At 43.4% G+C, this 25326-nt stretch overlaps 1 protein-coding gene across 2 annotated transcripts; it reads left to right on the forward strand.

Moving 5' to 3' along the window:
• Nucleotides 1-822: 822 nt before the first annotated feature.
• On the forward strand, nucleotides 823-24297 carry LOC306928439 (clustered mitochondria protein homolog). Of its 2 annotated transcripts, none has more exons than XM_079508543.1 (30): nucleotides 823-1110; nucleotides 1462-1531; nucleotides 1751-3627; nucleotides 3742-3902; nucleotides 4273-4444; nucleotides 5077-5217; nucleotides 7112-7242; nucleotides 7767-7921; nucleotides 8221-8346; nucleotides 8545-8692; nucleotides 8882-8974; nucleotides 9508-9726; nucleotides 9874-10049; nucleotides 11025-11330; nucleotides 12256-12461; nucleotides 12702-12803; nucleotides 13195-13295; nucleotides 13433-13585; nucleotides 13774-13836; nucleotides 14378-14631; nucleotides 14850-14934; nucleotides 15691-15844; nucleotides 16794-16933; nucleotides 17574-17654; nucleotides 17771-17896; nucleotides 18361-18482; nucleotides 19008-19101; nucleotides 19375-19509; nucleotides 22639-22712; nucleotides 23102-24297. In XM_079508543.1, exons 3-30 carry the CDS (start codon nucleotides 1779-1781, stop codon nucleotides 23211-23213), a joined length of 5679 nt encoding a protein of 1892 aa, XP_079364669.1. In that variant the 5' UTR covers nucleotides 823-1110; nucleotides 1462-1531; nucleotides 1751-1778; the 3' UTR covers nucleotides 23214-24297. The 2 variants fall into 2 exon arrangements, with proteins under 2 accessions (XP_079364669.1, XP_079364670.1); XM_079508544.1 differs by having other exon boundaries at nucleotides 12256-12434.
• Nucleotides 24298-25326: the final 1029 nt, after the last annotated feature.

Below are 25326 nucleotides of genomic sequence, written 5' to 3' on the forward strand. Positions count from 1 at the left end.
TTGACATGAAACTTAGAACCACTGATCCAAAAAGTATCTGGTATCAGTGGAATTTCATATCAATGGCAGCCATTAGATGGCAGTAAAACCAAATCTACGGTTGGACTATGTGTTTGTCTTGGTTTGACTGTCAAGTTAACTGAAATAAAACCTACATAAAAGCAATCAATTTTTTTTTCACCATACAAAAACGGAAACAAATTAATCGACACATATTCTGTCCAAGTAGGGCAGAGCAGATCAGTTATCAAACTCGAGAAGTATATAACTGATTAAGAAATTGCTTTTACTGGGGCTGCTGAAGTAATCCTGTTAACTGTTTGAAAAGCAAAAAGGCCTTCTGAATGTATAATATAAATGTGACATGTAACTGATTCTATTGACTATGACCTTGTCATTGTCCTCTGTCCTATACAACTTGTCCCCTCACAAAAAAAGTCCTCTAGGGTGTTCCCACGTCTCACTGCCACTGCTCAGAATGCTAATGTCATGCTGCTGCAGTGCTGCCATGGCAACCGATGGCAGCTCCAGCTGAGAGACAGAGAGTTTGTAAGGGGGCGTAGCTGGTTATGGCCCCCTTGTCCTGTTACCATAGAGGACAAAATGAAGAGGTGCCAGACTTCTGCCAGGGAGCTATTTATACACTGGAATCTCTCCCTCTCTCTGTCTCTCTCTGCACGTAAAACAAGGTAGATAGAGAGTGCACGCATACAGGAAGTTAATCACTGATGTTGGTGGTGAGGCTGCCCTCTTATGGAGCGACCCAAGTATTGACGATTGTGTGGCTGTGTATGCTCAGAGAGAGAGAGAGAGAGAGAGAGGCTGAATGCAAGGCCTAGCCCGTTAAGCTCAGTCGCAGGTCTCTCCTCAGCCCTCTTCACATGGTCAGCAACATCCATGTGAAGGGCAGAAAAGGAGACACACACACACACTCACACACACACTTGTGTTATGTGGGGTGTCACAGCAGCGAGAGGGAGGGAGTCTCCTGCTCTGCAAGCAAACCTGGGAGAACTTAGCACTGTCATTTTGGCTGGATGAGGAAGAGGGGAACCTGAAGAGGATGTACAGAACAGAACGCACCGTAACCACCACTCATCACGTCAGCTGGTAAGAGGCCTATTGGACCGTAACAATGATGTTATATTTGTTGTGGCATTTTACTGTTTGGAATGTATGTATTGATTTGTGTGCCCCTCCATTTTGTGTTCATTTTTAGTCTGACTAAAGTGTTACCCAGTAAAATCCTACATGTTCATGTAACTCTGAAAGGATAAGCCATAACCATTGGGTCCATTTCTACACTGAGTTATATGAACACTTGTGTCAGTTGTGTGGTATATCTTGAAAGGTTTTATGATTTTAATTTTGTATATACCATCAGGCTTTATGACGTCTAAGTTGTCACTGATTAAATCAGCCTGTGATACTTTTGTATATCTGTCTTCTATTCTAAAACAGCATAACAAAGCTGTTATCCAGGATTCCCTAAATTCCAACATCATTCTTCTGTTGAAGTCCAGAATTCAAGGTATTCCATCTCCACTCTGTAAAGTGACACCACTGCAGTGCCCTTCTGCTTTTGAAAATGCTAAGGGCCATCATTTTTATGTTTACAGCTGTTTTGCAGACATACAGGCATTCATCATACATATATTCCTTGACAATGACAATAATTGTCTCCCAACATTGCGACTTTGTTCTTTTGTTTATTAAACGTTGCATTCTTGTTTTACACATTTCTCTGTAGAATTTGTGTTGCTGTTCACCAAGACGCCATGGGAAATGTGGTCCAATGCTGTCATGTCTTATCAAATTACATCAGACATAAAGATGCACCAGCGCAAGGGGACGCTGAGAGGTCCCCGCTGCTCTCCAGGGAGGGGAGCGAGTGTGACTCCTTCACCCCGCAGGATAACCTGGACGAGGAAGAAGAAGATGATGATGACAGTGACCTGTCGACCGCCCCTGCCATGGTGACAAACCCCACTCTGGAGCAAGGGCGCTTCCTGTTCCCGGACATCATCCTGAGCAGCAGCCTTGGAGGCGAAGTATCCGTGGTAGAGCCTGTGGTTTGCCTCCTGGTGTCCGAGGAGGAAGAGGTCGGGCTGGGAGAGAAAGGCCCAGAGAGCAGTGACAGAGGGAGGAAGAAGCTGTATACTGAGGTTGAGACCCAGACTGATGCAGGGATCCAGACGTGGGTGGCGGCGTGGCTACGGACGCAAACACAACCCTGTCATGCAGAGGTGCAGACGCAAACAGAGCTGATGCCGATACACAGCAGCAGGGTGGCAGAGGCACACAAATGCACCGAAGCGAATACACAAACTAAGACAGAGATGATAAAAGAGACAGTTACAGAGTGGTTTGCAGGCTGTGAAATACAAAAGCATGCTCATGTACTCTTAGAGCTGCATCCGCGTGCAGACAAACAAACACCTGTTTTAAGCACAGAAATAGGCCCTCTTGCAGAGACTATGGCATTGACGGGAAAACAGACTGCATGTATCCAATCACAGGTACAAGTACCAGCGAAAGTTGGTGGACAGAGAGAGAGATACACTCTGATCTCAGGCGAAGTAGTCAAAGATGTGCATGTTGAACAGAGATTGACTGGTATCCAGGACAAAGTCATGGACATTAAGTATAATAAAGACACATTTATAAAGGAACACAGTCATGACCCAGTGGAAGAGGTGATCACTAATACCAAGCAGATTGTGCATGAGGAAACTACCACAATGGACCTGAACACTGCTAATGAAGGTGAACAGCACAGCACTTCTCATACACAGATTCATGTCAGAGGACTAGTACTGAACACTGGCTCACCACAGCAGGCTGCTTTGATGCCAACTGAACGCAATGCAGACGACATGGAACAGAACCCTGATCTGCTGAAAAAGGATACCAACGGATCACAGCAGAATATGGACCTGCCTGGACACAGCACTGGCAACGCCCAAATCACGGAATGTGTCAACAATGCGGCTCCTTGTGTGAACCAGACACAGCAGGAAACCCGCCAGGTGGCTGAGAAAGTTGAGGGAACTGTTGGACAGAGCGCTGTCTGGATACATGAGAATGTCCCTGGCGAGGAAGATTATGTGGCCTCTGCAAAATTGGAAACGATTGTTCCGAGCGCTGAGTGCACAGATCCGAAAAATGCAGGAGAAAGTGTTGATCAGGCACACCAGAACAGTATCCAGAACGTTCAGAGCACTCTTATCACTGAACACAATGTTAATCAAACTCATCAAAATTCCGTCCAGACAGTTCATCACATGGGTGAGTTAAATGGGACTGCTGATCATCAGACGGATCTGAACATTGTACAAACGGTTCAGGACGTTGTCCAGGCTGACCACAGCCCTGATCAGGCAGATCGAAACATTGTCCCGGCAGAAAATAATGTTGATCAGATGAATGTGATTGTTGAGACAGAACAACCAGACCAGAGCACGGCAGAACCCAAAACAGTTGACAACCTGGAAGAGACTGCCGTGCAAGATGCTGTGGAGCTGGAAGGGTCTGGGTCACAGGTCAAAGAGAAACAGCCACATGAGGCAAAACAAGTGACCTTATTTTTAGTGGACAGGCTCTTCCTGGCAACGCCACCCATCAAAGGTGCGTGAATTTATTTTGGCAGTTGGAACAGCCTAGTTTAATGAATTATAATTTATTAAATGTTTATTATATTTCTGTTGTCATTTCTGTTATATTATTTCTATTTGTCAACAGTGCCGCCAATAGAAAATGTGAAAACCTCTGCGGATGCTACTTCAAAGGAATTTGATGAAGACAAAGGGGAGGGGCTTAGCATCCAGGAAGTGGTCAGTCTCCAGGAGGCAGTGCTTACCATCAGAATCCAGTCTCCTGGAACAGAAATGTTTGAGGTCCAGGTAGAAGCTGCTTTTTATTCTATGTTAGTAGAGCCCTATATACTGACAGTGACAACTGTCACTGTCAGTATAACTATTTTTGTCTTTTTACTTTTGTAGTTTGCTTTATAACTCCAGCCATCCTTCCCCGTGCCCAACCTTTTTTGGATCAGGGCCTACTTGAATATCTTGCTTGCAGGCCTACCCATCTGAGTGTTAAGTGGCCTGTGTTCTGGCTTGGATCAATGGAACTAACATAGCATACTACTTTAAGTTCCTATTTATTGGTATCACAATGAAAACGCATTTTAATGTCATTATCCACTTGTAATATGATCCTCCCACTGGTTGGGACCAAATGCTTTATGCTATTCAATTTTCTCTCCCTCAGATTTCTGGCCAGATGCTAGTAGCAGAGCTCAACCAGGTGTTAATGGACCATGAGCTGACCTGCCACCGCACCTGCTTTTCTCTGCATCTGGGTGGCGCTGCGCTGGACAACCTCTCAGAGCTCCACTCTGTCCCGGGAATCCAGGACGAAGCGCTCATCAAGGTGGTGGAAGGTAACCACTTTAGCCTTTATAATATAGACCGTGGAACATGCACGCAAGCAACCAGAATGTACATTGCAGCTTTGCCTCTCAACACAGTATTATGATTTGTTTGGCTTTATTCACAAACTGTTCAGACTACAGACAAATCCGATTTGTTTCTCAAATATGATATTAAGGACTGACTGTCCACACTGTAATCGGATCAGGGTTTCTTCCAAACATATTACAGCAACATAATTTGCATTGGTCGCCGATGTGATGTGTTCTGATTTTATAGATCTGCTATTTCCAGTGAGCGACACCGTCATACAACATGGTCCATGAGGGTCTACAGAGGGTCCAGACTGAGACACATCTTTAGAAAGCAGATTTGAATCAAATTACAAACTACAGAGGAGTGTGGTTCAAATCTGATTAGCAAAAATACATTTTCTTGTGTTTTTGGTTCAGACTTGATAAAACCAAACTTATTCCAATCTGGATAGGCAAAAAAACAGATTTTGTCTGCCAGTCTGAACATAGCCATAGTAATAAATAGTTAACAATGTTCTAGGACTTGTCTTGCTCAGGTTTTAACAGACCACAACAATGTCTCTGCATCTGTATCTACATGCCAAATGTCCCTTCTGCTGCCATTACAGAGACTTACACGGTGCGTGACGCCCGTCTTCATCTGAGACACGTGCGGGACCTTTTGAGGAGCCTCGACCCCACAGATGCCCATAACGGTGTCAATGGCAGTTCCCTGTCCTATCTCAGCATCTACACAGAGGGAGAGACAGGTAAGACTTTTCTCTCATAACATTATCAAATCTGTCTCATAGCGTCTAGTTAGCATCAGTCAGACTCAGTACCATAGTCAGAAGCATAGTCAGCACCAGTCAGTACTCAGTACCATAGTCAGAAGCATAGTCAGCACTCAGCACCAGTCAGTACCATAGTCAGCACCATAGTCAGAACCATAGTCAGCACTCAGCACCAGTCAGTACCATAGTCAGCACCATAGTCAGAACCATAGTCAGCACCAGTCAGTACCATAGTCCACACCAGAACCAGTCAGCACCATAGTCAGTACCAGTCTGCACCATAGTAAGTACCATAGTTATTAGTCAGTACCAGTCTGCACCATAGTCAGTACCAGTCTGCACCATAGTAAGTACCATAGTTATTAGTCAGTACCAGTCTGCACCATAGTTAAGTACCATAGTTATTAGTCAGTACCAGTCTGCACCATAGTAAGTACCATAGTTATTAGTCAGTACCAGTCTGCACCATAGTAAGTACCATAGTTATTAGTCAGTACCAGTCTGCATCATAGTCAGTACCATAGTCAGTACCAGTCTGCACCATAGTCAGTACCATAGTTATTAGTCAGTACCAGTCTGCATCATAGTCAGTACCATAGTCAGTACCAGTCTGCATCATAGTCAGTACCAGTCTGCATCATAGTCAGTACCAGTCTGCACCATAGTCAGTACCATAGTTATTAGTCAGTACCAGTCTGCATCATAGTCAGTACCATAGTCAGTACCAGTCTGCATCATAGTCAGTACCATAGTTATTAGTCAGTACCAGTCTGCATCACATTCAGTACCATAGTCAGTACCAGTCTGCATCATAGTCAGTACCATAGTTATTAGTCAGTACCAGTCTGCATCATAGTCAGTACCATAGTCAGTACCAGTCTGCATCATAGTCAGTACCATAGTTATTAGTCAGTACCAGTCTGCATCATAGTCAGTACCATAGTTATTAGTCAGTACCAGTCTGCATCATAGTCAGTACCATAGTTATTAGTCAGTACCAGTCTGCATCATAGTCAGTACCATAGTCAGCAGCACGATAGTCAGAACTCAAAACCATAGTCAGAACTCAGAACCATAGTCAGAACTCAGAACTATAGTCAGTACCATAGTCAGAACTCAGAACCATAGTCAGTACCATAGTCATCACTCAGAACCATAGTCATTACCAGTCAGAACTCAGAACCATTGTCAGTACCATAGTCAGAACTCAGCACCATAGTTAGTACCATAGTCAGAACTCAGAACCATAGTCAGAAGAACCATAGTCAGCACTCAGCACCATAGTCAGAACTCAGAACCATAGTCAGCAGCATAGTCAGAACTCAGTACCATAGTCAGCACCTGTCTGCACAGGTGGAGGGTGGGGCTCTTTCACCACAGTATAGCCTCAAGGAAGACTCACTTACCATCTTCTACGTTGTTTAATATTCCCCCCCTCTGCGATTTGGAAAATATCCCATTCCGCATTGCTCTGCCCGTAAATCCATGCTCCAGACTGGGAGCAACAGAACAGATGAAAATATTGAAGCACATGGACCTCCCACAGACAATGGCAACGCTGGACATCGATGATGTCACTCCCCGGGCTGATCTCAAATGTAAAATGGGTGGCCAACCAAGATCTATTGCAGAGTTAGTTAGTTAGAGTTTTTGCTTTGGGCGAGTGAGACCCCCTGCTGCCGTCCCCATCCCCCCCCCTCCCCCCCGTGGTGCACCACTTGCGGAGCCTCCCGTACGCCAGTGAGTCAGAACCATCGTCAGCACCAGTCTGCACCATAGTCAGTATCATAGTCAGAACCATAGTCAGAACCAGTCAGTACCACAGTCAGTCAGTATTTCTGTGATCGTTCAACCCTGTTTGTCCATGCAGATAAGGAAAGTGGGGGGAAGAGGCGGACTTCAGAGAAGGAGACGGTTGATTGTAGCCCCCCTGAGTACATCCTCCCTGGATGCAAAGAGTGCCCCCTTACTCCACTGCAGCCAGTGAGAAACAGTTGGAAGGTAAAAGCATTTTCTTGTGATTCTATGTACTGTTACTGTATGGCAAAGAATATGACGTGACATCAAAGACATGAAAATCTTTTATCAAGGTACAATTGACCTGCATGAAACCTCAAACAGGTACCATATGGTTTGAGGTGTTTATTGTCACCAATACAGCAGAATAGCAGGTCTTTCATCCTGTGCTACAGGCTGTTGCAGATGTTCTACCAGCCTGTAATAGCCAGAATCCTCTTCTTTGTTATGGCATGCTTTGTCATTTTCTAAACAAGCTATGTTATGGAATAATTATAGCTTTTACTATCATACATTATTACATTTGCCTGCATGTATAACCCGGATGTCACTATTTTGGGCCATCAGTCATTATATGCAGGGGGGGGGAAATAAATTGTGCCAGACAGACAGACAGACAGACAGACAGACAGACAGAGACATACAGACAGACAGACGAAACAAATCAGTCATGAATCATGAATGGTTACTTAAGACAGTGGAATCAAATGAAAATGTATGTTTGGTAGCCTTTGCAGTGCCTGCGAGTTCTCACTATGAGCAGCTGGAACCCTCCTCCAGGAAACAGGAAGATGCATGGGGACCTCATGTACATCAATGTTGTCACCATGGAGGACAGAGACCTTAACATTACATCCTCCTCACGCGGTTTCTACCTCAACCAGTGAGTATCTGGGACACGTGAACATAAAACAGTTTGTGTGACTATATGACTACTACAGCTAATCAGCTAATTCTAATTGAGAATTCACATTCAAGACTTCAAATCTTTGAATCCTCCACAACAACAACAAAAATCTTCTCTGATCAGAACATGCATATACCTGTAAAGCTTATGAATCCATAGTGTTGGAGCTTAGTAGTATTTAAGGTGTCTAAACCAAGAAATCTACATGATTGCTTGACATGATGGCAAATTTGTCTTGCAGTTTTTTCAAGCATGTGCTTTGCTAACATTTGCAGGTCAACTGCCTTCACTTTTAACCCCAAGCCGGCATTGCCCAAGAACCTTTGCCACTCGCTGGTGGAGCTGCTGAGTCAAGTTAGCCCTGCCTTCAGAAAAAACTACAGTGCCCTCCAGAAAAAGAGGTGAGCAATACAATATGATAATACAAACAATAAGAATATCATCTTTATTTGTTTATTTGTTTTACTTTAAAAACAATCTTACCAGGTATTGAACAAAGACAATGTCCAAAGAGGCACAGATAGAAAAAATATATAAAATCCCCCATTCTGACCGTGTAACAGAAAAGCATTTTCTACCACTGGTTGCCATTAATCCAGGGTCCAGCGACATCCGTATGAGCGGATAGTCACGCCTTTCCAGGTGTATACCTGGACAGCCCCCCACGGTGACCATGTCCTGGACTGGGTGAGGGCGGAGGAGACACACACCATCCGAATGGGCCAGGACGAGCACACAGCTGGACAGGTGGTGGACACATGCATCATCAAAGCATGTTCGGACAATAAGCACACACTCTAGAACTTTGTGAGAAACACACAAGGTGTAGCGGGAATCACAGGACAAAGTACTCGTGCACATACAAACACACAATGCCGTTTTCATATTAATGCGATTATTGGGCGGTGGTAGTGATAATGTGTGTTGTGAGCCCAGAGTCGGGACTGGAACGAGGAACTGCAGTGCTGCAGGGAACTCCCCCGGAACACTGTCCAGGAGCGCCTACAGCGAGAGAGAAACATCTTCAAGGTGAGCTTCCTGACCGACTGTGTCCTCGGCTAACCTTGTGTCACCAGGCTTTCTGCAGTGTCTGGTTTCTATTCCAATCAGTCTGATCCAGTCTAGAACCCACCATATCTCATTTGCACATATCCACTCTAGACACAAACCGGATCAGCAACCTGCAAAGAGAATTGATACCAGTTTTTAGTCCTCAAGATATCCTGATGAATAGGGAACATGGAAGAGGCAGGAATCACCTCAACGATTTCCCGATTTTCTTGAATCTGTCGAGGGAAAGTGACTTAATCTGATCTAGAGTAAGTGTCATCACCACCAATTTATACTAAGGGAAAGGCACTAGACTTCCTAAAGCAATAAGAGACAACTACCTCCACTACACCTGCTCCCATAGGGTGAATCTGTTCATGTGTATATCTCCACAGTCCATTAGTTAACTCAGTTTGCCTGGGGAAATAATAGTTGATATGTGATGCCTTTTTATACTGCTACTACTTAGCACTTTGAAACCTGTTTGGTTAGAGTAAACGATCTCTATTCAGACCAACAGCGATTTTGTTGCTGCCGCAACACAAGGCGCCATGGCGGTTGTCGACGGTAACGTCATGGCGATAAACCCGGGAGAGGCGCCCCATATGCAGATGTTCATCTGGAACAGCATGTTCTTCAGCCTGGGCTTTGACATATCAGACCACTACCGCCCACTAGGGGGCAATGCTGCTGCCCACACAGCCGCCAACTGTGACCAAAGAGGGGTACAGGTATGCCATCTGCCACTCTTCTTGTAATTTTTACACAAATAAATGTAATCAACAGTATTTTAACCTTTTCCCGTTGCAATATCAACTTTGTTTTTCATTGCCAGAATTGTGGCATTTTTATCATATGGCTTGCATTCTCTGGTACAGGCATATGCAGCCGTCGACACAGAGGGGTTACACACACTCGGTACAGCAGTGGTGGATTACCGTGGTTACCGTGTTATTGCCCAGACTATAGTTGCTGGGATACTGGAGAAGAGCCAGGAGGAAAGTGTTGTCTATGGATCTAATGACCACGGAAAGACTGTCCTCACACACCCAAGGTGACACACACACACACACACACACACACACACGCACACACACACACACACGCACGCGCGCGCACGCATTGTATTCTCATTATCATCGAGTAGCGAGCCCACCCACTATTGTTATCGTACATCTTTCTGTTGGCCCGTTTTTCTGTTGAGCTGTGACATCATGTGGGTCAACCAATTGGAAGACAGAGGGATGTCATGTGGGTCAATACATCATGATCGAATAGGGAGCTACTCGAGCCCACACTGTTTCTTCAGGAACAGTATTTTCTAGTTATTACTTGTGCAAGCAGAGTGCGCAAGTACTGTAATCGGCTGCGTATGTCGATCGTATGTCGGTGTTGTCCGTCGGCCAATCAGGGATTGACTGATGACGTAACTCGTTTGGTGATCGGCTGTATGTATTTATGTATACGTGTTGGGTCAGCTACATGTAGCTGACAACTGTAAATGTAGCTGATAACTCATTGCTTACTTCACTATACGTACAGGTATTCGAGCCTCAATTCTTATTGGAAAAAAACATCAAATAAATAATTAAAAATCAGTGTTGGGCAAGTAAAGCTACATGTAGCTGACCCAACACTTGTATGTATGTACAGTATGTATGTATGTATGTATGTCGGGGTAAGAATGGCCTTATTGGCTGTTGATGGTGATGTAACTAAGGTACGTATCAAGGTTGGTATACGGTCAATTACACGTCTAAAGGATTTAGAACAGCAGTTGTAATAGACATTAGTAAGTAGGCCATGGATGCGCAAGTTGGCACCTCGACAGAGTGCATTTCTAGTTAGTTCTTCCGTAGCTCACTGGTTTAAATGTTGCATCCTGCGTGGTAGGCCTGGGTTTGAATCCTAAGAAGGACATTCAACTTATGGATTGCAGCTTTATCTACATTATTTAATTTATTTTCCATTCTTAACCTGACCCTCACCGCTGCACGCCTGAAGTTAACTTCTAACCTTCGTTCTCTAGGTTCATGGAAGTGCTGGAGAAGACCAGCGGCCCATTGAGACTTCATCGTCACACAGTGCTCGACCACAGCGACAGGCCCGTGGAGCTTTACTCCTCCATAGATACCAAGGGCATCCTGGGTAATGATGGCCGGCATTACATCCTGGACCTTCTGCGGACCTTCCCCCGGGATCTCAACTTCCTGCTCCCAGGAGAGGAACAGGGGGAGGTGCCCACAGAGTGCCGGAGCTTTGGTTACCCACGGCAACACCTGCACAGCCTGGCCGGTCTGAGACCTGAGCTGATAGACGTCTTCGTTCAGCACAGGTCAGTGCTTAGCCAGAGAGATGGTATCAAGTGTACTACTTAAAGATGGAGTGCCGTGATTTCTTTCCACCCTAAAACATGATCATCAGGTATTATTATTATATAAAGAGGACAATGTTTTTCAAAAAAAGTGTACAGTATTTGTTAAAATGTCGTTTTTATGTGGACGCCCACCAGTTCATTAAGTATGCCTGGTTTGCCTGGTGATGGGTGGTAATCCACCTGAACTGAAGCCGCACCCACAGCTGTTGTTGTATGATAAAGGGAGAGGGGCTAGGGGAGGGGATGATATTGTGTCACTATATCACTGTTTTTTTTCTCCATTGGCACGTTTGACTGTCAAGGTTTCAGCCTCCATGAAAAAAAAACATATACAAAGGGAAGACATCATTGCACATAACAACCACACCAAGGGGTCTAATAATGAAGTACTGTGTCACCTCATAAACACATGAAAAAACGGTAAAAAAATATACATCAATCACGGCACTCCATCTTTAATATATAAATCATAGTCCATGTTTGGATCTAGATGAATGCAATTAACAACTTGGTATGATAGGAAACCAGCATTAGGCCTACTATATGATCCAGTACCAGTATTGGTGACCTCTAGGTCACCAGTTGGAATTTCCAGAATGGCAGTGAATAATGTGTGGGCGGAATTTGTGAGAAACAGCAACTGTATGAGGTGTCACTATAAAGACCATTGACCAACAATTACACCAGTTGCCAACAGTAAGAAGAGTGTATAGTTTTTCCCGATCTTCAGCTCCTATGTGTGAATAACAATGTAATGATGCCATTGTGAACAAGGAAGTTGCTGGGAAAGGGCATCCATACTCGTGCTCACATTGAATGACAAAAGATAAATGTTTCCTCTAAATATAATAAAAATGTTGTTGCTCACCTTTGTATAATTCAGGTATGAACTCTTCCTCAAGATGGTGCCTGATGGGTTCAGACAACTGGCTGCCGCAGGTCCCGAGAGCCAGGAGGGGATCGGACAGTCAGAAGACATGGCCTGGAGTGAAGATATGGAGGCTGAAGATCTGGGGGTCAAAATACTGGGGGAGACTGGAGATACAGCTCCAGCCATTGTAGGTGGAGATACAGCTCCAGCCATTGTAGGTGGAGATACAGCACCAGCCATTGTAGGTGAGTCATACTGTAGATGAGGACAGAGAGATGACGATCCTCAAGGCTTCATTTATACTGCATCACACAAGGGTGTTGCAGGCAGAAAGTTGCCCATCTATAAAGCTTATAGATCGGCTGTTCTCGTTGTGGGATGAAGTATAAATCAGGCTTAAATCTGAGTGCTGCAAACTAAAAAGAAATGAGTGACTGGTGATGTCTTGCTCTCTGCAGATGGTCAGATCAGAGAGATGATTATGAAAGCATGCAAAGCCACCGGCTCAGTGAGCGACTCCCACTTTGACATCCGCTTCAACCCTGATGTTTGCTGTGCAGGTGTCACCTCGTGCATGCATGCACAAACACACATAGACACACAGCTGTGATACTCCCACAGACAAACCTCTGTCATACAAGCACAATTAACATCCTCTTGCACACACACACACACACACACACACACACACACACACACACACACACACACACATGCACGTGCGCACACGCATGCACGCACGCACGCACGCACGCACGCACGCACGCAGGCACACACACGCACACGCACACACACACACACACAGAGAGACACTTACGCATTATATCTTCTTGTGTGCAGTCCCTAAACCTGACCTGAAATCTCCCCACACACATGCATCTATATACATATTGTTGCTCACGTGCATTAGCATGCAAAACGTTTTCCTTCAACTTCTGTTTTCTGCACTAGGTGTGCGTTTCCCATCCGAGTGTGCTGAGGACCTACAGAGACAGAAACAGCTGCTCTGGGATGCTGCAGCTTTCCTCCTGTCCAATCAGATTCCAGCAGTGGTGAGTCTTTCTGCAAAACAACATTCCACAGGATCCTTGTGTTTTGAAAAAGACAGTTAGAAAGACAAAAACAGTGTGACTATATAGTGTGTTCTTGCGTGCGTTCTTGCTTGTGTGCGTGTGTGCGTGCGTTATAGCTGAGGGACTGTCTAGACCAGACAGTGGTGCCTATGGATGGGGCCACCTTGACCACAGCCTTGCATCAGCGGGGTGTGAGTGTACGGTACCTGGGCACACTTCTAGAGCTACTGGATAGGTCAGAGGAAAAAGAGAGACTCAGTCACATAGAGGTAATTATCACTGTAGATAATCATTTGGGACCACGTAATTAATGTGATACAGACAGCGCCCTGCGGCGGTATCTTCTCGTCAAAGTATTCCTCTCTAAGTTACAATGAATACTGCTCCTGTGATTGTGTATTGAGTCATGACCAAACCCCAGTCTTCTTCTAGTAACTGCTGAAGTGTTCCCTCACAGAGAATTGCCATCAGTGAGTTGGTCATCCGGAGTGCAAAACACATCTTCAAGATCTATCTACAGGTGTGCTGCTTAAAAACTATCATCATCATAACCTTTATTTAAACTCGGAGTACAATTGAGGAGCAGGCCCTCATTTTGTAGCCGAAATACAAAACACAAAATCAACAATATACATTAAATACAGCAATATCAAATATATGAATGAAAAAATATATATATATGAATTGGAAAACAGAAGTGTTCAAAGCTAAAATAACTATAATAGATAAATGAGAATTAATTAAAACAGTTACATTGTTGAGTAAAAGTGCTAGAAATCATTTCCCTGAATTGACCTAGGGAAGGCAGTGATCTGATTTGATCTGATTATTTTATTTAAGCCAAATTTGTATAACTTCATTGCATGCCACAAGTGGCTGATCTACTGTACAACTGGCTCATAATGCTGTGGCTCGTGAATGATGGACTCAAGCGGTACAGTTTCATTTGAATTGCCTTTATATTTATTACAGTAATGACTTTCCCTTTCCCTGCTATAGTCTACTGAAGTGTTTTGTTTTGTCTTTGTCATTTCAACCCCTTCCTTCCTGTGAACCCACAGGACGTGGAACCTGCAGCGTTCTCCGCTGCCGTCAGTCACTTCCTCAACTGCCTGCTAAGCTCCTCCTCCTCGTTTCCTGACTCCGGTTCAGACGAGCTGCTCTCCCGCCGTCGGGGCCGCCGCCGGCGGACCGGCAGCCACGGGAGCCGTGTCGCCATGCTGGCCGACAGCGTGTGGGCTAGACTGACCCCCGGTGACCTCTGGATTAGGATCAGGAAAGAGACTGAGGATTACTACCACTACACACTATGCAGGTGTGTGTGGGCGTGCGTGCGTGTAAATGTGCATGTGAGATTTCCTTCTAGGGATCAATAGATGTGGAAAACTTGCCAGGCTATATTAGGATTATTAACGTATGCGTAAAGTTTGACGTTGGGCATATGGTTGGGTCTGCGATTAGGGGTTAGGGAAGGATCAATAACTATTATTATTATTTATTTATTTTACCTTCTGTCTTCCCTTCTGTGTTTAGTGACAGTATCGATGACTTAATAGAGAAGTACAGTCTACAGAAGATTTCCCTACTACGAGAGATGACCATGAAAACAGGCATCCAGGTATTATAATCAGTCTCAAATTGATCAGTCAAATTGTTCTCTGATTTAGTCTCATTGACATTTTTCCAAATAGTCTCTCATTCCCTTACACTCATTTTTCAACTGATCATGATCTGCATTAAGAAATTCATTAAGCAAAGCAAATGTGACAGACAATAAAATGTACAATAATATTAATAAGAAGTTATCAAACAATAACACATTGAAATAATTCAGTGCTATGAGAAGGATTAGTTAGTTCAAGTTAACAACAACATATCTATTCAGCTATGTCAGCTTCAGTTCATGGAATGAATTGATTGATTGATTGATTGATTGATTGATTGATTGATTGATTGATTGATTGATTGATTGGTTTGATGTCTTTATTGATCATGAAATCAGATATATCATATCTGTCAGATATATCATATCATGTCATATCTGTAACAAACATCTGTTCCACCATAATCAACAGGATAACACAAAAAGCTTACAGCTTGATATGTTTCCATTGCGGTTCTTTAGTATGAGGTGTGTATGATGATGACATGTAATGTGTTGCTGTTGGGTGCATGAGACGCATATAGTTCATGATGTGAGCAAGTCTCTGAGTGAATGTGTGGGAGTACCTCATGGTGTACCTGCCATTCAAAGTGTGTGGAAATGCAGTCACTTGCTTTAAGGAGGCCATTTGAGCCTCCTGTTGCATTTATCACAGGATGTCAAATTAAAAGCAGTTGGAATTCAACACCCCTGTTTTGTCTCTTCGTGCAGGTGCAGTTGAGGGAGTATGCGTTTGACTCTCGTCACAGGCCAGTGTTTGCCGAGGAGGATGTAGTGAACATGTTCCCTGTGGTCAAACATCTCCGGCCGACATCATCAGACGCCACGCGACTCATCCAGCAGGCCCAGGTCGCAGTACAGAAGGGTAGTACAGCACACAGACACACACTGGTTAACTACTAGATCAGGGGTGGGCAACTTTGACGATGGAAAGGGCCACTATATTTCCACACTCACTCCCTAGGGCCATATATTACTGTCGTCGCAAAAATATATTTTTGCTATATTCGAATTGAAATGTTGAATTATTTTTTACTATTTTTGAATTGGAATCCTGAAAATTAACATTTTTATGTAATTTCAAATGCCTTTTAATTATACTTGTGTTGAGCAATGAGCTACTAATTTAGACTGAAGTAATTAAAGCGGGTCATGTTTGCATGTTGTGGAATTGTAAACAACTGAAACCAATATTATATCAGTATCCTGACATTAACCTGAGGGCCACCTTAAGTGAAGGTGGGGGCCGCATGTGGCCCCCGGGCCGCCAGTTGCCCACCCCTGTACTAGATGGTGCGTCCCCATGTTCCCTTCCAGCTGGAGACTGTTGCATGTCCTGTCCTTCCTCTGTCCAACAGTAGGGGTCAGCAGTGACAGGGATGTCCTTTCCTTCCTCTGTCGAACAGGAGGGGTCAGCAGTGACAGGGATGTCCTGTCCTTCCTCTGTCCAACAGTAGGGGTCAGCAGTGACAGGGAATATACTACACATGTGGGGAATTTGCATAATTACTAAATTGGGGTTATGTGGGGAATTTGCATAATTACTAAATTGGGGTTAGGAAATAAAGTAGTTGATTAAAAACTAAAATCATCTGATTTACACACCAACAGTGGTAATGCACACTAATAGGCTGTCATGTAAGCAACAAATACATAATGCACCGGTATATAGGACTGCTTTGAGTACCAATATGACCTTTGTGCTACCCGTTGCCTTTTTAGCTTAAAAATAGGCTATATCTCTGGCTCTGATTTTTGTGTTACTCACCTCCAAAGAACTCTGTTTTTTTGTCTTTTCTTTTTGTTTCATCCAGGACTGCTCAAGGATGGCTATGACATGTTAAGCCAGGCCCTGACCCTGTTCAGCACTGTGTGCGGTGTCCTGCACGAGGACATGTGCATGTGCCTGCGCCTAATGGGCCGCATCAGTTACATCCTGGGAGAGTATTCGGACGTAAATACAATGCACAATCTTTTTATTATTATTTTTTTTAAAACATATGTTTATTGATTTTTCTACAACATAGTATTTTCAAAGCAATTATTCACATGTATTTTTTCCCATACACCCACATGGCAGCACAAACACTAAACAAAATCTTTGTGTGACACACATCTCGAGATCCACATGGGAAAAGCGTTGCTCCCGTGTGGATCTCAGATTTCATGTGGCGTATCTATGATGTATGACTCCAAAAGTTTTCTGACGATCTGGGACCCATTGACTTGATTATAAAATTAAAGTTGAATATATCACACCCGTGTGAAGTGAGGGGCGCTCTTATCATCGTACATCATACATCATCTCATTCCGGCCAATCAGAATTTGTGTCCTCACTTTCGTCTTCAATGTTTGTGTTTATGCAATGTTTGTGTTTACACAAACACTCAAAGATAGCCATTCATTTTCAAAGGGATTTAATGTTTGTGTTAGGACAAACACTCAAAACTGGCCATTCATTATCAATGGCATTTGATGTTTGTGTTAGGACAATGTTTGTGTTTTACACACACCCTCAAAGCTGGACATAGGAGGGGCTAGCGCCCCTCAAAAAAAAGAAAAAGTATAAAACATATGATATGCTTCCCCGCAGGCTTTGAGCCACCAGGAAAAGGTTGCGATGGTCAGTGAGCGAGACCAGGGCATTGACCACCCACAGACAACCCAAGACTATGTGAGTGTCCTTCACTTTTCTCGTGGACTCGCATCTGTATTCCATTGTTCTTGGAGATCCAAGATGTGTTTACATGAGTATCATAGATGTGTTTTCTGTTGATGGATTCATTTCAGACATACCTGGCTCTGTACTGCTTTGCGGGTAGACAGCCCTCCACCTCCTTGCATCTGCTGTATCGTGCACGCTACCTTACCCTGCTTGTGAGTGGAGAGGACCACCCGCAGCTCGCGCTATTGGACGTAAGACCTCATCTGAGTGTTATGCAGTAATTTTAAGGAGTTGCTATGTTACTAAATAGCACATTAAAAAGAGAGTTCCAAAAATGAACCAGTATTTAATGTGTAAAATCCATGATATTTACATTGGAATGAATGAGCCTGCTGGAAAGTGTCCAAGTGGGAGTGTCTAAGTGGTAGAAGGCGGGGCTTTGCTAAAGGTGAATTATGTGTTCACTGTGATACTAGGTGGCTGAGTCGCCTCTATAAAAGGTTATGTTTAATGCCACTTTCACCAGCTTATGGCAGAAAGCACGTAGAATAATAACAGTAAATACCCCTACAAACCTTTATTTTTGACAGCACACTTGACAGACAATGGGATCCACAAATCCCTTTCATTGACCAGAATGTACTGTACACTTGTGTTAGATACTGGTAATAATAATAATAATATATGTATATCTCTGTTGTGCTTCACTCTTTAGAGTATGCTGGGTCTGGTGCTTCATGGCCTGATGGAATATGACCTGTCACTGAAGTTCCTTCAAAATGCCTTAACTCTAACCGCCAAATACCATGGTGCCAAATCAGTCAAACATGCGCACAGGTCAAATGTGACATTTGTTTTGTTTTTGTTTTTCAATTTATCTCACCTGAACTTGCGTAAGCTGCAATCCATAAAACTCATGACGTACCCAGGACTTGAACCTGTTCCCAATCCCATGAGTGCTAACATTAAATTTAAAAAACAAGTTATGGCCTGGGCTGTGGCTCAGCGGTCCAGGTACGTTGGCTGGCAATCCAGTCTGGCAGTGTGCCGCGGGTTCAACTACCGATCCCGATGGCCTTTACTGCATGTCACCCCCCCATCTCTCTCCCCATTTCCTGTCAGCCTACTGTCTATCCCTCCATAAAAAAATAATTACAAAAAAAGCATTACAAAAAACATTTAAAACAAGTTATGGATGGCAGCTTTTATGATTGTCATGAAATGTGTACTGTGATCCTTTCTTTCCTTTGTAGCTTTACTGTGTTATTTACCAAATCTCTCTCTCTCTCTCTCTCTCTCTCTCTCTCTCTCTCTCCCTCTCTCTCTCTCTCTCTCCTCTCTCTCACTGTGTATCCCATACAGTCATCACCTGCTGGCCACTGTGTTTGAGAGCAAAGGAGAGTTCCGCTCAGCCCTGCACCATGAAAAAGAGGCTTACTCAATATACAAGGACCGGGTAGGTGTTGGCGAAGATCGTACGGTAGGATGCTGATAGAACTGCGATCAGTGGAAGATGTTAAACAACATAACTTAAGCACACAATGTGTCAACAAAAACTGAAATAGAATGAACAACATCTTATGGGGGAAATACAGTAGGCTACAATGAAATCCTCATGGTCCATTGGTTCCATTTGTTCACTCTGACTTACGAATGGTTAAATTAACACCCAGGATTTTACTGTGCAGGCTACTATATAATTATGGTCTTTGTTGTTGCCCACACAAAGGTGGGTGAGAGCCACGAGAGTACCAAAGAGAGCTCAGAGTACCTGAAGACACTCACTCAGCAGGCTGTGATCCTCCAGAAAGCCATCAACCACATCTACAGCAACACCTCCAGTGCCTGTATCCCTCCCCCAAAGGTACATGCACAGTACACAACACAACACATGCACACAACTCATATATGTACAGTACACTAAGTACAGTATATGATTTGTGTGATTTGCAGACAGTTATTAGAATCAGAATCAGAATGAATCTTTATTGTCACATCATATTACAAGTAAGGTGGGTGAAAAACTTTGTTGTGCAGGCTCATCATTGCAGTTAAAAAGGTAGAGAGAAGAGAAGAGCATAACGTGCATAACATGACATTATTGTGAGTGAATAATAAATAAAAGTTCATGATGAGATGAGATGAGATATACTTTATTGTCCCACGAGGGGAAATTTGTCTTGGGCAAAAGTGCAGTAGTACATAACGCTTTTTAAAACAGACAGACAATACACAATAGACAATACACAATAGCAGCAATGTACAAGTACAGTATCAGAGTATCACAAGAGATCTGTGCAAAAATGCAATCAGAGAAGGTATATAAATACAAGTACTAGAGTATTCACAGTTTATAGTATCACAGGTATAAGTGCAATAAATAACTGATGAAGGTCGATAAGTCCCTTCCCCACTAAGAAGTATGAACTATGTGGCGGTTGTTCAGTAGGATAATTGAAGTGGGAAGAAAAGAAAGTTTGAAGCGGTTGCTCTTGCAACGACACGCTCTGTAGCGTCTACCAGAGGGTAACAGCGCATACTCTGAAGATAATATATGTGAAGGATCAGACAACACTCTATTTGACAGACTGAGCACCGTTTTCTCAAAGATTGTCTGAAGAGATGGAGAATCTTTCCTACCAATTACCTTCATGGCTGTTTTTTTCCATTTTGGCTATTCTAGATTTGAGCTGGACAGAGAGTGTCCCAAACCAAGCTGACATGCCATATCTAATAATGCTACCTAGCACTGCATCATAGAAGGTTGACATGACTCCCTTGCTCACACCAAAGAGCCTGAGCCTGCGGAGAAAGTGCAAGCGTTGTGCCAATTTGGCACACAGATAGTCCACATGGACGTTCCATTTGAGCTGGTTGTCCATTTGGATCCCCAGGTACTTATATGATACAACCTGCTCAATTTGCGTGCCCCCCATGACCACTGGGTCATGGATGTGGACAGCTTTTGGATCCATTCACCCATCTCATGGGTGAATGTATCTACGAGTATAAATAAAATGAGTCCCTATTAGAACATGAATCAGTTCAGACTGTACATCAAACTTAGCTCTTGTTCAGCAGTCTAATTGCTGACAACTTAAGTAAAAGCTGTTCAAGAGTCTGGTAGTACAGCTCCCGATGCTCCTGGAATGCTTGCCTGGCCGTGGGTGCGGCAGCGGCTTGAACAGGCTGTGGCTGGGGTGGTGAATGTCCCTGATGATACTTTCCACTTTAGCCACGCAGCGTCTCTCATGCATTTCCTTGAGGGGGGAAGCTCCCCTCCCACGATGCGCTGCGCTGTACGCACAACTCTCTGCAGTGAGCTGTGTTCTGCAGCGGTGCTCGCTATGGTGCTGCTGTAGAACGCTCTGAAGATGCATGGGCTCACTCTGAACTTCTTCAGGTGGCGGAAGCAATAGAGTCTCTGTTGGGCTTTTTTCACCACTTTTTTGGTGTGCGTGGCCCACTTCAGGTCCTTGGAGATGTGTATGCCCAAGAATTTAAAGTCACAGACCTGTTCCACTGCAACGCCGTTGATGGCGATAGGTGCGTGCTCACTCTCCTGCTTCCTAAAGTCCACGGTCAGCTCTTTGGTCTTACTGACGTTGAGAGCGAGGTTGTTTTCCTGACACCACTGTGTCAGTGTGCCAACCTCAGCTCTGTAGGCCGTCTCGTCATCATTTTCGATGAGGCCCATCACTGTAGTATCATCTGCATACTTAATGATGACGTTAGAGCTGTGTGTGGCCGTACAGTCATGTGTGTACAGGGAATAGAGGAGAGGGCTCAGCACACAGCCCCGGAGTGCTTCCCGTGTTGAGAGTCATGGGGTCCGATGTGATATATTATCTAACTATAATTCACTCAATGTCTGAATGAATGAATGAATGTCTGTCTGTCTGAAACACTGTCGTAGCTCGCGTGGCTGCACCAATCGCTCCGACTTTTCACACAGGCATTGACCATAATTTCACTTTCCCTGGATTTTTTGGGTCATCATGACGCATCTCCCCATATAGGCTACGCCCATTTGTGTCAGGATAGATTTTCCGCCATTTTTACTTTTCTTCAAAACACACTTTTTTCTCTTCCACCTACAGCTTTTGTGCAAATCTCACAAAAATCGGTACACATGATCTCTGGACCTATCCGATTAAAACACCACAGGCAGAATCTTCATAGTCCGTATCGTTCGGCTGTAATCGGCTTCCAAAGTTAGTGGGAGGGGCCTGTTTCACACAAAATGACACAAATCATGAACGGAATGTCCAATCCACCCCAAATTGTATTCACATGTCGAGGATGGTTTAATCAACGGAGAGCCCAAAGCAATTCCATTTTCATCCATAGGGGGTGCCGTAAATGCAATATTTTAAAACATGCTTTTTGGGTGATAGATCCTCACAGGGGTGACTTGACATTGTAATTGGCTAGCTAAATCAGTGGGAGGGCCCTACATTTCCCAAGGTGTCTGTGCCATCGATCCAACCACACTTGGCAAATTCTCCAGAATTGTACCTGCGACGGTGTTGTCGGACTAATGACTGTAGGACTGTTGGTATGTCTAACCAACGTATGCACCCCATGGGCAAGTGCCTCTGACACCAGACTGATTACACCTCAAAATACATACAGTACATCAATAATAGGATCTATTACATCGCTGTACCCACACTGTACATAATTTGGTGTTCATATATTTGAACGGGTAAGGACTAGTAATATGTAATTTAGGCTCTCTTTCTCTCCGACACGCACGCACGCATGCACGCACGCACGCACGCACGCACGCACGCACGCACGCACGCACGCACGCACGCACGCACGCACGCACGCACGCACGCACGCACACACACACACACACACACACACACACACACACACACACACACACACACACACACAGTGGCTTACAAGTGATTGTATTTCTATTTATACAGTATGTACATAACAGGATTGTACAGCATATAAAGGCCTTTCTATTTCTCTCCAGTTTTCCACACCAAGCCTTCCCATGATTCTTCAGCAACTCAACCTGACCTGTGGAATCATTTTCATTCCTCTCAGGTAAACCCTTTTCTGTATTCATCCAGCAGATGCCTGCTCAGATGGCTCAGATGAGTGCACGGCAGAAGGGTTAAGGGTCTTGCTTAGGGCCGCTTGCCGAACCGACAACCTTCCGACAGCCTCTACCCACTCAGCTATGGACATGGACACCCACTAGAGACATGTAGAAATATCTGACTCACTCACTCATCTCAATTCTTAAGTTCTTATCCTCCTAATAATACTGCGATGGCGTTTCAACATAAACATGAACCAAACATTGACTTACTAAGTCAGGGGTAAATGATGATGATATATTTAAGACTTTACTATGTGAATAATTGATGCCACATGTACAGGATATTCTCTCCTCATCATTATTATTTTCTGTCACTCACTATTTATTCTAGAGCAAAGGAATTAGAAGATCTGACGAGTGAGTTGAAGGGAAGGGGCACGGCTCAGGCTCTGGAAGTGGAAAACCAACAAACGCTAAAGGACTCAAGGTCTGCAGATGACTGACAGCATCACTGCATCTGAGCTTCTGAGCTTCTGAGCTGCAGTTACAACCTGCTTTGGTTGGCCATCCAATGAGCACTGACTATGAACAACAAAGTGACATACATTGAAGACCGGCATGCGATATCAGCTGATTAATATAATAATTAATGTAAATGATAGTTATACCTAAAAATGGTCATTTAATGGAAAATTAGGACATTTCCCTGTAAAGAGGGAATAGGTGTTGAAGACAACCAGAGGCTTAAGTAGGGTAGGTGTAGAGAAGAGTGTGCTATATGTTCTTGCACTCTATTGTCTCACTGTGGTGAACAGTGTGCAGTGCTCTCAAAAGGTTATGCAACATTGCTTGTAAAGAGGGAATAACCCAGCACTGTGGCACCCGTTTTTCTGTGAGAGAAATGTATAGATCCAATAACCGCCTGGTTATTGTATAACATTATGAATCATTGTGCAGAATGTGTTTGACCTACTATGTATGGAGAAAAATGGCAACAAGAACAAGGCTGCTCTGCAAACACTTTTGTTTTTATTGTAAACTGACATTCTTTGCTTTTGCAATTCCCTGTCATCCTGATTTACTCTAAACCACTAAATGGAACCCACAATATGATGCATAAATATTCTAACTATGTGTATGAATCATGAGGGCAGATGATCTAAAGACTGAAGTTGTTTTTCTTATTTTTGTTTAGTAAGTATGTATGTAACCAAGTAACATTTACCAGGGGGAGGCATATTGACAGGGGAGATTATTAGGGCTAGGAAATATGGACAAAATCAATTAGCCTATCAGCATATTTTTTTAATAGGCTACCTCTATTGATCATGATTGATATTGTGATCTGTGATTTCACAGAATAATAAGGGGAGAGAGGAGGGTGGAGCTGAAAGGATTAATGAAATAGACAGAAAATGTACCAAATACATTTTTAGCAATTAATTAATGAATTGTATGAAGTGGCTTTCACAAAATGTGAATGGTTGTCTTTGTTCCCTTATTCACTAGTTAGTAAACACCACACGTTCAAAGTCAAACAACAAAAACATATTGTAATTGTTTATATTGAAATATGCAAGTGCTGAACATAACTGAATTTTGAACATGTTAAGAAGGAATAAAAAACCAAACATGTCACACCATTTCTAAATAAATTCTTGCTTGCTCCACTGTCTATGCCTGTGTTCAATGTGATATCAGTCCAGCTTATGTATAGGCTATATATTTTATCCTGTAACTTTAACGTAAGTAACTCAGATGTAGCATCATTATGAAGACCAGTAATACTGCATTTCTCGACAATGAAAAGCCACATACAAAACATCACAAATCCTACCAAAATAAACACAACCCATTAGATTAGGGATAAAGGTATAGATTTGAATAGATGGTATCACAGCCACACCCAGCCTATACCTTTTTTAATCAAATGCACTCTCAGGGAGTGGTACTGTACTGCATGGTTACTATTTTTTAGGGTAATTTAAGGATTCTGGCAGCCCACTGGACATTACATTATATTAGTATAAAATATCATTAGAATAGATTCCATAGCCTGCTGTGTGTAAATCTTATATCTGCCTGGTCTCTGTGTGCCATGACTCACCAGGCACGCACAATAACACAGTGGTTCTGGTTCTCAATATTATTTCATGTCAAGGACCCCCAAATTGATATGTATCTGAAAATATTTAGTGCCAGGAGATCTTTGTAACTGGCATTGGGGTGACAATGAACTCTCCATAGGTCACTCTCACTCATAATATATCACCATCTGATCCTGAGTCTTCCCAACCTAAATAATTAGCCATTGAAAGCCATTATAAGCCTTTCAATTAGGCTATAGACAGTTTTTCATTGAACATTTGATGAATAGGCTACAGGCACCACTGTCTGATCCAGTTGTATATTAATGCTTTTGCAAATTATTTGACTTTGGCAGTAGGCTACATTAGTAGGTATTGTTATTTACATGTTATAAATGTATTACTTACTTTCATAATGCGTGATGTCAATATTCATACATTTCAATTTGATTTGTGCATATGTTGTTCAGTTCACTTTGTGAACCGTTATTCCTCCTTATATTTTATACATACAATGTGTACAGTCAGG

Source organism: Electrona antarctica (genome assembly GCF_951216825.1).
Source record: "Electrona antarctica genome assembly, chromosome: 8".
NCBI classification, from domain to species: domain Eukaryota; kingdom Metazoa; phylum Chordata; class Actinopteri; order Myctophiformes; family Myctophidae; genus Electrona; species Electrona antarctica.